The 12,718-nt window shown below is 50.6% G+C and overlaps 4 protein-coding genes across 4 annotated transcripts; 2 read left to right on the top strand and 2 right to left on the bottom strand.

The window, feature by feature from the left end:
* Nucleotides 1–694: 694 nt before the first annotated feature.
* Nucleotides 695–1,276, top strand: I303_101555 (uncharacterized protein; the record flags this gene model as incomplete). Its single annotated transcript, XM_018405655.1, has 1 exon — nucleotides 695–1,276. The coding sequence occupies one exon, from the start codon at nucleotides 695–697 to the stop codon at nucleotides 1,274–1,276; it is 582 nt and encodes a 193-aa protein (XP_018265936.1).
* Nucleotides 1,277–1,619: 343 nt separating this feature from the next.
* Nucleotides 1,620–3,022, bottom strand: I303_101554 (uncharacterized protein; the record flags this gene model as incomplete). The annotated part of the gene is made up of 4 exons (XM_018405656.1): nucleotides 1,620–2,158; nucleotides 2,230–2,654; nucleotides 2,735–2,794; nucleotides 2,853–3,022. 4 exons carry the CDS (start codon nucleotides 3,020–3,022, stop codon nucleotides 1,620–1,622), a joined length of 1,194 nt encoding a protein of 397 aa, XP_018265937.1.
* An 809-nt stretch (nucleotides 3,023–3,831) lies between these two features.
* Nucleotides 3,832–5,220, bottom strand: I303_101553 (uncharacterized protein; the record flags this gene model as incomplete). Its single annotated transcript, XM_018405657.2, has 5 exons — nucleotides 3,832–4,008; nucleotides 4,083–4,183; nucleotides 4,257–4,580; nucleotides 4,648–4,738; nucleotides 4,795–5,220. The coding sequence occupies 5 exons, from the start codon at nucleotides 5,218–5,220 to the stop codon at nucleotides 3,832–3,834; spliced, it is 1,119 nt and encodes a 372-aa protein (XP_018265938.2).
* Nucleotides 5,221–5,508: 288 nt separating this feature from the next.
* I303_101552 (uncharacterized protein) lies at nucleotides 5,509–12,549 on the top strand (the record flags this gene model as incomplete). Its single annotated transcript, XM_018405658.2, has 11 exons — nucleotides 5,509–5,616; nucleotides 5,683–5,821; nucleotides 5,886–6,006; nucleotides 6,063–6,153; nucleotides 6,214–6,400; nucleotides 6,455–10,833; nucleotides 10,898–11,126; nucleotides 11,204–11,337; nucleotides 11,412–11,500; nucleotides 11,582–12,454; nucleotides 12,525–12,549. 11 exons carry the CDS (start codon nucleotides 5,509–5,511, stop codon nucleotides 12,547–12,549), a joined length of 6,375 nt encoding a protein of 2,124 aa, XP_018265939.2.
* Between the last annotated feature and the right edge of the window lie 169 nt (nucleotides 12,550–12,718).

Genomic DNA, 12,718 nt, shown 5'->3' with positions numbered 1-12,718 from the left:
TCAGACTGGTCTCTGTCTCATGCTTGATTTGACGTGAATGAGTTTTTGGTCAAAAGTCTTGATGACCAAAAGAGAGTGGTAAATTCACGCTTAGGCCGAGGCGGAGATGCTCAAAAGCCTGAATGTGGATTGTGAGTGCTTCCAACGGGCCGTTCATGCCTTACCTGAGCTTCTGAGATCTTGAAAGGTGACATACTGTATGTCATCATTATAATGTGACTTCGTGTGATTGCAAGGACGCATTCTGCCAATCTGCGAGGCAGCACTGATCTGACGCAAATGTACAGTAGGACGGAAGAACAATCTGTCTGGCAAGAGTCCAGGCCCCTTCATTCCCTTTTGATGACGTCGATTCTCTTCGAATCATCATGTGTGTCTTCTTCTGACGAGGATGATGTTGTGCATCCTCAGAAGCACTCTGGAAGCATAAGCTTTTGCTTCCGATCCGGTCACCTCGTCTCACGACTGTCTGAGCTGGTTTTGGCGTATAAAAGGTCGAAGCGAGTCTACCTATTACCACTTCTCAACCCACAACCCCATTCCGACAATATAATCCAGCTCACTCGCAGCTTTACATAGTCAATTGATCAAATCAAATTCCTTGGTCATGTCTACATCTACTTAGGAAGCTGAAGGGGCTCCCACGGGTAATCCCTCCATCGTGCTATACTCTCCGGAATCGCACCGTGATCTCATGGGGTCGGTCTTCGCTTGTACCACTAACAAGTCTGCGGGTTCACGGTACACAGTGGCCTCGGCGTTGCGCATCGGTACGCTCGAAGACAAAGAAAAAGCTGAGGCTTATTGGTACCGATTCAAGCAATCGGTCACAACGGACCAAAAATTCGGCAGCGAGGACGATTTCAAGGAATTCGTGGAAAACAGAATTCATGAGCTTGACAGCTCAGAAGTGTACCCTAATTGTCATTGTAGACTCTCGAGTACTTCAAAAGCCGTGAATGAGTTGATACGGCTCAACAAGACGCTTGATCGAATCCCAGCTACCGAATGTCAGTCCGGTATTCTAGTTGTGGGAGATAATTGTTCAAACGAGAAATTGCAATATCCAACTCGTAAAGCCTTCGTTCGAAATGGTGGATCAGAGGAGACTACAGCTCACAGAAAGGAGAGATTGCGCTCGTTCGCTGACGCAGCGAAATTGGAGATGACCTGGAACAGATGGCAAGCGACGAAAAAGTCTTACAAAGATTGCACAGTGCTGCAAATGCCCGAGAAAGACATTGATGAGCTTGTCGATCATGGTATTCTTTTCTGAGGTGAACAGTCTCGTAACATCGATAAACTCTCCATGTAACCAGCTGGGCAATGGCAATGTCTTGCAGTCGACTTCTCCCATGCGCCACGTCTGTGCGCGTGTACATACAGTGAAGCAGGAGGCACTTGGTGTTAAGAAGGAAGAGTGATTTGGACTACATCTACTTAAGCATATGCATTATACTATTATACGAGCTTCTTTACTTTTGTCTTTGTATTACGGTGATTTCGTCTGTCTCGAAATTATAGCTCGACAAGACATTGACTAAAAATCGATCACCTCTGCGTGGTAAGATGCCCGTTATCAGCGCAAGTATCAAGTAGCTTGTGATTGAGGAATCGACTCACAATATAGCTCCGTCGATCTGGCTCGCTGATGGGGGTCCGACAGCGCTCAGACAGTATCCCTCAGGTAGATAGCTCTCTGCAAAAGTCAGATCTTCTTTCTGCAGTGTGAATTCAACCGCGGAGATCGTCACGCTGAAGTCGGGGAAAGTGGCATTGCACTGAACAATGTAAGAGCCCAATTCGGCATTGAACATGATCGGAGCTGGCTCAACAGCGGCGTTGAACGCTTCTGCGACGGATTGAGGAACGACGATGTTGGTCGTGCCGGAATCCAGCAAGGTGATGGGAGAAGTAGAGTTTGTGCCCAAGGCCTCTGATCCGGGGAAGTTGAAGGTGGCGTTGACGGCGGAGTAGTACTTGACAGTCACCTCGAAGTCCTCGAAAGGTACTGTGAAGTTCGGGTTGGTGAATGTTACGCTTTTGTTGGTTGTAGCGATGTCGGGTGTACCTCCAAGAGTCAATGAGCCGAGGTGGTGGATGGTCTGGCCTGATCTTTGTTTCTCTTGTGACGTTCGATTAAGTACCAATGAGAATGCTGAAATACAGATGTTTAACAGATCAGCTCAGTATTTCGAACGCCAGTGTAATGCTTTCGCGTAGACTTACATGGATCGATGAGACCGTCTTCCGCAGCTTGGTAGAACCACGAATTATATTGGATTTGATCCACAGCAGTGATGTTCTCGCCGTCACCCTTGAACAGGTGGGAGAGCGATGGACTGGCTAAACCAATGATGCCATCTACTGCGTTTCCTGCTCCACCTTGGAATGACGCGTACTCCGCGATACCGAATGTAAGGTTTTCGACGCTGATACCGCCCAAGACCACTGTATCTCTCGCACCCACACCGTGGGCGAGACCACCAGCGTAAGAACCCAAGAAGCTGTTTTCGAAAGGAAGAGGTTGATATGTCGATGATTGAGAGGGATCGTATCCACCGGGACCGAAAGCGCATTCTGCTGAATCGATGGGTTGGCTGGTGGTAACGTTGACGCAAGTGACATTTTTGGAATGTATCCACAAATCAGCGCTATGGATGTTTGCCAAATAGTATCAGTCTTTGACCGTTGTCATACAGATGAAGATGGAGACGTCAGATGCTCGACTCACCTTCCAGTGTCGACGAGCACGACTTGAGGTTGACCACCGATGGTGATGTTGATCGTGTAACTAGAGATCGGCATCAGCTGAGAGTTCAATAAAGCTAGCAAAGTGAATGTGAACTTACCCTCCTCCGCCCAGAACCCCATCAAGTGGGATCGTGGTGAGGTCCTTGGATCCACAGCCGCTAGACGTTTCCGCCGGTGCGCTGTTCAAGGTCGAGGGAGTAGAGCGTCGATCATGAGGGATCGCAGAAACGCCAACTATCTGTCCGAGTACCGCCAAAGCGGGTATCATTTTGCTGCTATGTAACATGGTGCACCAAGGATTGTTGTCGAAGTCCAATGCTGGGCCAATCTAGTGATACCAAGCTTTGCTTTAAATGTACAGAAAAACACAAGTGCGATTGTCCGCTCGAGAGAAGATGCAGGATGTCACATCATCAACCATACCCGCACAGCGCTTATATATATATACCTTTTCAACCTAAATTTCTGGGACACCTTCCGTTCATCCATGTCCCTTTCATTCGTTGAGAAAGCAAAGAACCAGGTGTCATTCATTGCTCGGCATTCGCTCGGTATGGATTTGGGGGTAATGAGTCGAAGCCGAGAGTGTAAGAGACTGTCATGAGCACGATCGTTTTAGTGCAGAAGACGAAAGAAGCTATGCAAGCTTGTTAGGATCAAGCGCGAAGTAGTGTCCCTGAAACCTGGAGATTTAGCCTCGATCGTTGTTTCGGTTGAATTCTTGTACTGTCGATCCACACCCATCCTCGAGCATCTTTATTATCGAGAAACCTGAAGGCGCTGGCATTAGAGCGTTCACGAACCCACACTCGGCTCGCTGACGTCAATCAACCAGGAAATAGGTACTTTAGGATATTCTTAGCTCAAGTTCCTCTGCCGCTGACTTGACAGGATTGCCGAGACCGAGATGCCGCAGTCTGATTTCGGTCTCGGCGTAATCTCGGGTTTCGGATCAATCTCCTTCAGAATGGGAACCCCGTTTCATCCCTTCAATCCAGTGATCGATCCCTAGCAGGAACATCACACTATAGGAAGTCATGCATGAGGTGCATTCTATGGTATTAAATCATGCACAGCTTACATAGGAGCAGAATCACAATTCTTCACTAGCATCCGTGCTGTGTCGAGGACGTTTTGTAGAATCTCATCAAACCTATCAGACTGCGCTTGACCCTCAGCTAACAACGTCGGAACGTCTAACACTTCTATCTCCAGCTCGAAGGAAGATACTGGTTTTGCCTGTGCATTCTCCTGCTGTGAAAAGAATAGAGCTATTAGCACCTATTTGCCTCTGCCTTGTGGTCTGCCAATCAAGCATTCTATCTTACCTTCGACATAACATGCGTGAGATCCACTTGACACACTTGATGCCTATAGCTCGCCCTGTCTTTATCTCGGGTCATCGCAGGCGGGATATCCGGCATCTCGTCTGGAACCGCAAGCTCGTTAGTCGCGCTCTACAACTTAACGTGAGAGCTCGACATCCTGACTATTGGACTTACAAGGCTCTTCCACATTTACACTTATCCTCCAATCAAACGCTGCACCAGGACAGTAGACGTTCATATCCGCCACACGTCTTTTCTTCACCACTTCAACCACTTCTCCAGTCTCGCGACTCCTGCTTACTCGCACCTTCCCGCTTCGCCCTCCTTGACCATGGAAGGAGTCGGTTAATTTAGATCTTGTGAAATGTACTCTGCCTTGTTCTGGAGAGAGCGAGACGGACTGTTGAGCAGCTTGGTTGAGAAGGTTGTTCAGAGTCTTATGTTGCTGCGGATGCATCGTTGCTTGGAATGGACCTAATGGGTAATCCGGCGGTACAACTATGTTATCGTGCATGAGCATCAGCCTGGTCAGATATCGAGAAACCTGTTCGCCGCAACGACTCACTCATTTCGCTTTGGGTAGGCATTCGTATTCTCCTCGGTGGGTTGCCTTGATGATCAGGTACGGACATCAATATCCCGAGTTTGAGCTCAATCTATTCTATCCTGATCAGCTTACATTGATTGTGTTGCCAACCCTTGGAAAGCCTACCTCGACATTTTCCAATCCTGCTGCGTTAGCCATGATGAACTCTCCCACTACTGCTGTGAAAGGGTTTCTAGGTGCAATGTTGAATATGGATCCGGTCAACTGCATGGGTCCATTATTGCCGTGTTGAAAGTGTTGAGCATGATATTCGCGGCTCTCTTCCGGCCTTGCACGCTTCCTGCTCGGTCCAGCTTCTGCCTCTTGTGTACGAGGAGCATAGCTGGAGATCCCATTATTTGAATGATACTCCTCGTGATATTCAGGTGTAGAGGTGGATGACATCTCGAGATGAGATGCGGGATGAAGAGGCACAGAAGGGTCGTAATCTGGTGATGCGTATCGAGGTGTAGGCGGGTTGCGGCCGATTGGGGGTATTGGCAGGCTGGAAAAGTGGGGCGGTCTGTCGTGAAGCGGCACAAAGGGAGCCATCACCTCCGACTCTGCGTATACGATACATATAGATGACACTATGAGGGCTAAAGACAGACAGAGAAAGATGACATGGATGATCTGAGAGGCAAACGATAAACTATTACGTAATTGCGGGTCAGCGCGTGTTTCCGGTCAACGAAGAAGTTGACAAGCAACATGACATCTGCTGATTCTTATGATCAATCCCCTCTTCATTGGACAAAGATTTGATTGCCAAACTCATCGCTCTACACTGGTTCACACTGTCTGCTCAGCTCACTGAGCGGCCTCTGACCTACTCACAATATGTTTGGGAATGGTGGGAACGCCTTCGGAGCGTTAGCCATGGAAGATGATCAACCTGCAGCTGGACCGAGCACACAAGTCATAGATGGTGACGAAGTCGATGTTGATGTAGGCATCCGACATTCCCTCTCCCTCCACGACTTTTCAGATCCAATACTGACGACTAAACTGCAGTGGTTGAAGCTCGTCAAGACCAATCACGACGTGGACGTCCGAGTATCCGATAGGGTCGAATTAGACGGTCTCCCAAATGAGTGCAATCTGATGGTAGTTTCGAATAATTGGGATCTGTTGATAGTAGGCAGTGATAATGGTAAGCATTATCTCAAAAAACCCTTCTAACCCAAGATCCTGTATCCTGATGGTGGGATCCAAAGATATCCGAATACATCGATTATCGAGCTTTCATAGCTTGCTGGAAGATTCAGCGAAGGATGCATCTCCCACCTCGGAAGCTATACAAACCATTCCGCTTCCAGCTAGACCTGTCTGGATAAGGTACGTCCGATGATCCGCCAGCCACTGTGATCGTAGAACTCACTTCATCTGTGTAGATTGGCGATGAACGAAGAGAGATTGGTAGTTGCTACCAGTAGTCGATCAGGCGTACACATTTACAAATTACGCGAGGTCTTGAGCGGCAATGTTAGTGATCTACTCTCTTCACCACCATCCACATGCTACTCACTGACAGCTTCCACGCAGACGACGCCATACCACTCCTTTACAAGCGATATTCCAGACCGACTACTCGATGTCTTACCCAATCCTGCGCCATCGACCGCTGATCAGCAATCTCGATACGTCGCTTTATTAGCGAGTGAAGGATTGGTGATAGCCGACATAGAAAGCTGTTCACTCTTAGCGCCACTGACAGGACCATTCACATGCGGTGAGTAGACTGGACACCATTTTGCCTGGTAGAGCTATACTGATACGCCCATAGCGAGCTGGTCTGCAAAGGGGAAACAAATCGTCGTTGGTTCTCCTCCCGGCAAACTAGTGCAATACACTCCCGAGGGGATCGCCAAAGCAGAAATCCCTTCGCCGCCCGATCTCGAATCATACCATCCTGTGTTTGTCCAATGGCTGGAGAATGATCTGCTTCTGGTCTCGTATGCGCAGGGCGGGGCTCAAGCGGATGATCAGGTCGAAACGTATACGATATATCGCAGCAGGGGAGAGTTCACCTTCACCAAGTTCTATGACCCGCTTAATACCATGGGTCTTGCTTCTCGATTCAGCTTATACCGCCACTTCGCAGGTCTCAAATCATGGGGAGATCAAACAAAACACATAGCTATGATCGTCTCTGGTGCATCATCCGAGATAGGAATATTGCATGGGAGGACGGAGACATACATGGAAGTGCCTAAATGGGAAATGGTAATACTGGAGGAGACAGCTCGAGGAGTCTTGCCGGCTGCTAAAGCAGGTGTACGGGATGACGCCTCAGTTTTAGCTCTAGCATTGGATCTTACGTCGACGCAAGTCATACAGCAAGGCATAGTAGGGGGAGTAGAATTGCCGGACTTGCCACCGCAACCTAGGCTACTAGCGTACACTCAGGAGGGTACTATCGTGTCATTCGATGTCAGGTATCCAGAGGCTGGACCGTATCACGGCATGGTAACACCTCAAGATATCTCATCTTCAGCGTCAACCGAAACCCAAGAATCTTCAGCGGCCACTCCACAGACACACTCCATGCAGTCCGCGAAGACCGACCCCTCAGCAGGAGCCTTTGGGTCTTCTGCCTTCGGGTCAACAGGATTCGGTCAGACATCTCCTGCGAAGCTTGCCAGTACTTTCGGTTCATCAGCCTTCGGATCTTCTTCTAAGCCATCCGCGTTCGGAGCATCCGCGTTCGGCCAAACATCTGCCCCGACTTCGACACCTTCTGAAACTGCTGCAGGTGCTTTCGGCAGTACCGATAAACCGAGTGCATTTTCTGGATTTGGGCAATCATCCACCTCTTCCGATTTTGGTCAGTCTGCTTTTGGGCAACCGGCGAAGCCAGCTGCGTTTGGATCATCTGGTACATCAAGCGCATTCGGATCTAGCACTACACCCAGCTCGACTCCCGCCAAACCTGCTGCTTTCGGTGGATCCTCGACTTCGGTGCCTGCCTTCGGTTCCTCTTCTACCCCATCCAAACCAGCCGCTTTCGGATCCTCTGCGTTTGGATCCTCGTCTCCCACGCCATCGGCTTTTGGTCAGTCGGCGTTCGGGCAACCTAGTAGACCTGCCGGATCGACACCAAGCGGATTCGGTGCCTCATCAACTCCCTCAGCCTTCGGATCCTCGGCAACACCGTCAGTTTCAACCTCAGGCTTTGCTGGGTTCGGGTCCGCTAGCAAGCCCGCTGCATTCGGCTCGTCGGCGTTTGGCCAAGCAGCTAAAACGGAGGAAAAGAGGGATTCAGCAGCTTCACCATTCGGCAGCGGTGGATCGGCTTTCGGATCAAAGAGCGCTTTTGGCTCCTCCAGTGCTTTTGGACAAAGCTCCTTTGGCCAGAAATCCAGGCCATCATCCACAGACGATGCGTCGAAACCCGCTTTTGCCGGTTTTGGACCAAAGTCTGACTCATCGCAATCTCACAATACTTCTGCGTTCGCCGGAGTCGGTTCAAATGCTAGTTCGGTGGAATCGGCATCACCATCGGCATTTGGAAGCTTCGGCAAGCAGGCATCCACCACGCCTTCCACCGCTTCTGCCAAATCACCTTTTGAAGCGCCAAATAACACAGCTGCGAAGTCGTCCGCGTTTGGCGTGTCCGGCCAAAGCGAAGCGACGACGCCTTCTCCTCCATTGGGATCCGGGAAAAGCGTTGAGCAGGATGAATTCGGTCTGGGCGGGTTTGCATCTGCGTTAGATGGGTCGTCAAAATCAGCTGGCGCTCCTGGACTCGGTTATTCGCCACCTGAGTCACCTATTCTTGGAGCTGGTAAAAAGCCTAGCGGCTTGGAGGACGACACGCCGCCCAACTCGCCGCCCCCCAAGTCTCTCCCTCCACAACCAGCGGCTACGTCAAACACGACTGCCACATCATTCATCAAGCCTGCGACAGCTTTCGGGAGTGCTCCTTCGGTCGGGGCCTTCGGGAAAGGCTCAAAATCATCCACACCGGCGTTTGGCTCCGGTTCCACACCTGCTGCATTTGTAACTCCTCCCAGCGCATCACCATCCGCGTTTGGCTCATCGGCGTTTGGTAAACCCTCGACGATCGGTTCTGCTTCGCCATCAGCATTCGGTACAACCGGATTTGGACAATCGTCAGTCCCGGTCGGTTTCGGTAAATCCTCGATCCCCGCGAGCACAAAGCCGATAGGCAGTATAAGCGGCGGATTCGGTGCATTTGGAGCGAAGTCAGAGGGAGAAAAGAAAGCAGTAGGATTTGGTGAATTCGGTAATGCAGCAGGACCTTCTGTGTTTGGCGGAGACGCCAGCAAGGAGAGCAAACCTACTGGGTTTGCTGGATTCGGCGGGTCAGGGTCCAAAGCTGCGACATCGGTGTTCGGTAGCAGAGAGGATCAACCCAAGAAGAATGATCAGCCTGCGACGACAAGTGCTTTTGGTGCAGGGACAGCATTCTCCTTCGGGTCGAAGCCAAATACAAAACCGGAAGAAACACCTCAAGCACCGCCTACACCGGAAGAGGAGGTTCAGGGTTACGATGTCCCTGCGCCGGCTGAAGACTCCAAAGAGCAATCAACTACACCTACCGCGACTCCCGCTAAGAACCCCGCGGCTTCAGAAACCTCGACAACTCCCGACTCGACACCGAGTAAACCAATTTGGCCGGCGAATGGTCAGTCACTCATCCCTGATCACGTGAACATACGCGAATACGAACCACCGGCAGCGGGCGCATGGGATCACAAGACATCTGACTCCTCCAACAGCGACACTTTCCATGTCAGCGCAGGGTCAGCATCTATACAGGAGATCGTCGGTGAAAACGGTCCAGAAGATGCTGAAGACGATGGATACGAAGTAGAGGGCGAAGATGACGAAGCATATGATGAAGAGTATGGGGAGGAGGATTATGAAGATGAATACGAAGAGGGCGAAGGGGATTATGAGGAGGATGAGGAAGAAGCAGACGAAGAAGAAGAAGAAGTGCCAATACCAAGCGGGCGCAGAAGGTCCACGTCGATCCCGCCCGATATGTCACCAATCAGAGAGGAAGCTTCTGACGAGATCACCTCGGAGGAAGAGGACGAGGATCAGGGTCAGACCGATGAAGAAGAATCAAACGAAGCTCAACCCGCTATCACCACGAGTGCGAAGTCACTCACTAAATCCCCCCCAACCTGGTTCGCCAAGCCCCTCAAAGCCGACGGCGCGGTGAATGTCACAGATCCAGTTTCACCTACCCCAACCTCAGAAGGCGCTTCGTTATTTTCGAGACTGAGTCCGGCGCCTGCGACGCAACAAGAGAAACCGCAGACGCCATCAGAAACTCCCGCGCCACCCAAGCTTGCTCAATCATTCTCCTTCAAACATGCTTCCAGAACCAGCTCGCCTCTTTCCGCTCCGCCAGAGAACGCCAGCACTACACCTGAGTCGTCACCCGCCAAACCTCCTGCCTCTGAATCACTCAATATCAAACCTGCTGAGCCACCTAAAGCGCCTGTCTTCGGAGGATTCGGCTCCTTGACTCAAAGCAAGTCAGAGCAAGACAAGCCTTCTCAGCCGAATGCTTTCAGTCTATTTGGTAACAAGACACCTACAGAGCCGAAGAAGGACAATGATCTCACTTCTGCGCCGCCTGCGCTTGGAGCTTTCGGATCCTTCGGCAAGCCTGCCCAGAGTCAAGGTGGGGCGGCTGAAACCAAATCTGACAATGGTGTAGGGAACAATACATTCGGTGCGAAGCCTGCCATTGCCCCATCTCCATCTACGGGCGGGTTCAGCTTATTTGGAAATAAACCTGTCGAAGCTCCTAAAACGGAAACGCCTTCGCTCTTCGACACAGCCAAGTCTGTACCTCCTGTCTCGGCAGAGCCCCCAAAACCTGCTTTCGGGTTTGGTCTAGGTAGACCGGGAAGTAAATCTCTCTCTCCCGCAGGTGCGCCCTCTGTCAGCGGTGAATCCTCCTTGTTTGCTTCTTCAACACCTTCAGCTTCGGCGCAGGCGACCAGCCAAGATAAAGTCCCAGCTGTGTCATCCAGACCACCCGTTTCCTCACGTCCTACCCAATTTGAGGTACCGATCCGGGACTCTGTGCCTGTGCTCGCTACCCGACCTGATAGCGGCCCTAAGTCCATGGCGGGGATAATTGAAAAGATTATCCTGACCCTGAGCGATGATATCCAGAATGTACGGTATTTTCAATGTTCTCTACATGTGCTGTTAGCTGACTGTATGACTGTACCATGATAAGCTCCAAGCTGTCCTCGCTTCGAATGCGCGACACCACAAAGCCTTCAATGCTACCGATCTACCCACGATTACTCCTGAAAACCTCGCCGCCCACGACATCATCGCATTCTCATCAATCACTCAGCTCACAAGCATTGTTGAGGAATTGTCGAGGGAACTCAAGGAGTTGAGGAACGATGATAATGGTGCTGAGCTCAAATTGGCTGAACTCCAGTCTCGAATGTTGAAAAGTAAGATCAGCCTTGTTCCCACTCTGCTTCTGGTGCATTCGATACGATCGCTGACCGTGCGTGCTGGATTTGATCAGCTGATATGAAAACCGGCCAAGCGGATAAATTTCTCAAAGCTCGCCATGATCCCTCGTTTGCCAAAGTCATGCAAGTGAAGGACCTGAGTCCAGAACAAGCTGCCAGCCAGACGACGCTTCGGAAAGCTGTGCAAGTGAGTCAACGCAGTCCTCTTCTCTGCCTACAGGCGGCGCTTGTGTCTGATTCCAATCGTGTTGCCTGATGCAGGTTGCCGAGAGCAAGATCGAGGATCTGGATGCATCAATTACAGGCTTGCGGAGACGAGCAGAGCAGAGGGAGCAAGGCAAGGCTACATCGTATGTCTGCTCTTGCGTCCTCAGTGCAAATGCGCACAAAGATGGGCAAAGCTGAACAAACATTCGATTGCGCTCATCTAGCCAACAACCCGCCCTCGAACGAGTCCAGCGGTCAGTCAGGAATATCGACGCTGCCATCCGTGATCGACAGCAGACTATCGATGAGCTCGCTAGGCGTATCGGAGGGATCGGAATTCAATCTCCGAGTAAATCCGGATCACCTGCTGCGTTGACTCGCAATACCCCTAGGAAATCTACTGTCATGCCTTCAGTGCCGGCATCGAAATCAGCGGATCTTGATGCGACCGAGGAAATCATGAAAGAAGTCGAACGTGCTTTAGATGTCTCGGAAAACGACAAGATCATTAGTAGATTACAGAAGATCAAATTTGCCAGATTGACAAAACCTGAGAGGGCAGCTGCAAAGGGCATGAAGGGACCGGTATTGATCGATGCCTTACCACTACCCGGCGCATTGCCTCTTTCCTTATTGAAATCACCCATTCCGAAGAAGGAACCAGAGCAACAAGCTACACCAGTACTACCAACCACGCCCTCTTTGGCATCTTCGTCCGCTCCAAAGGTATCGTCAACCTCGCCGTTTACTCCATCGACTCAAGGCAATACAGGGAATGGTCCCTCCATGGCGCCGACTCCTCCTTCGAGCAGTTCCGGATTCGGCTTTGGAGGGATCAAATTCAATCTTGATCCAGGCAATATCGCCGATTTAGCCAAATCGCCTTCAAGTGGAGGATCGATACATCGTGGAGGTGGTGGAGGCGGAACCAGGTCGCATACGAGCGCAGCTAGATTCGTTCCTACGCAATCGTCTCCTGGTTCTACTTCTGCAGTACCGGTTGGAGGTAATGGGTTGTTCGATTTCAAGAAAGAAGAAACGGAGGGCCTTAAGGATGATCAGTCGAAGTCGAAATCTCAACCGTCTGGTTTCTTCAGGTGAGCATTCTGTGGATCTGCGATGTTGTAGCTGGCACTGTATGCTGATTGTGCGTTTCTTATCATTCAGTTTCAGTGGATTTGGCGCCAAATAGAAAAACGGAGAAAGCTAATCAGTAGGCTACGTCGAACTGTTGAAAGCGATTAAATAACGATACAATAATGGGTTCGGGATTCGGTCCAGCAATAATGTTCACGATGTTCAATGTCCATTGGGTCGTGTAGGTGCTAGATGTACTGTGTTGCTATATGTGCGGGCTGTAA

The sequence above is a fragment of the Kwoniella dejecticola genome, chromosome 2, assembly GCF_000512565.2.
Source record: "Kwoniella dejecticola CBS 10117 chromosome 2, complete sequence".
Lineage (NCBI taxonomy): Eukaryota > Fungi > Basidiomycota > Tremellomycetes > Tremellales > Cryptococcaceae > Kwoniella > Kwoniella dejecticola.
This window is presented reverse-complemented; position numbering and strand designations above follow the sequence as displayed.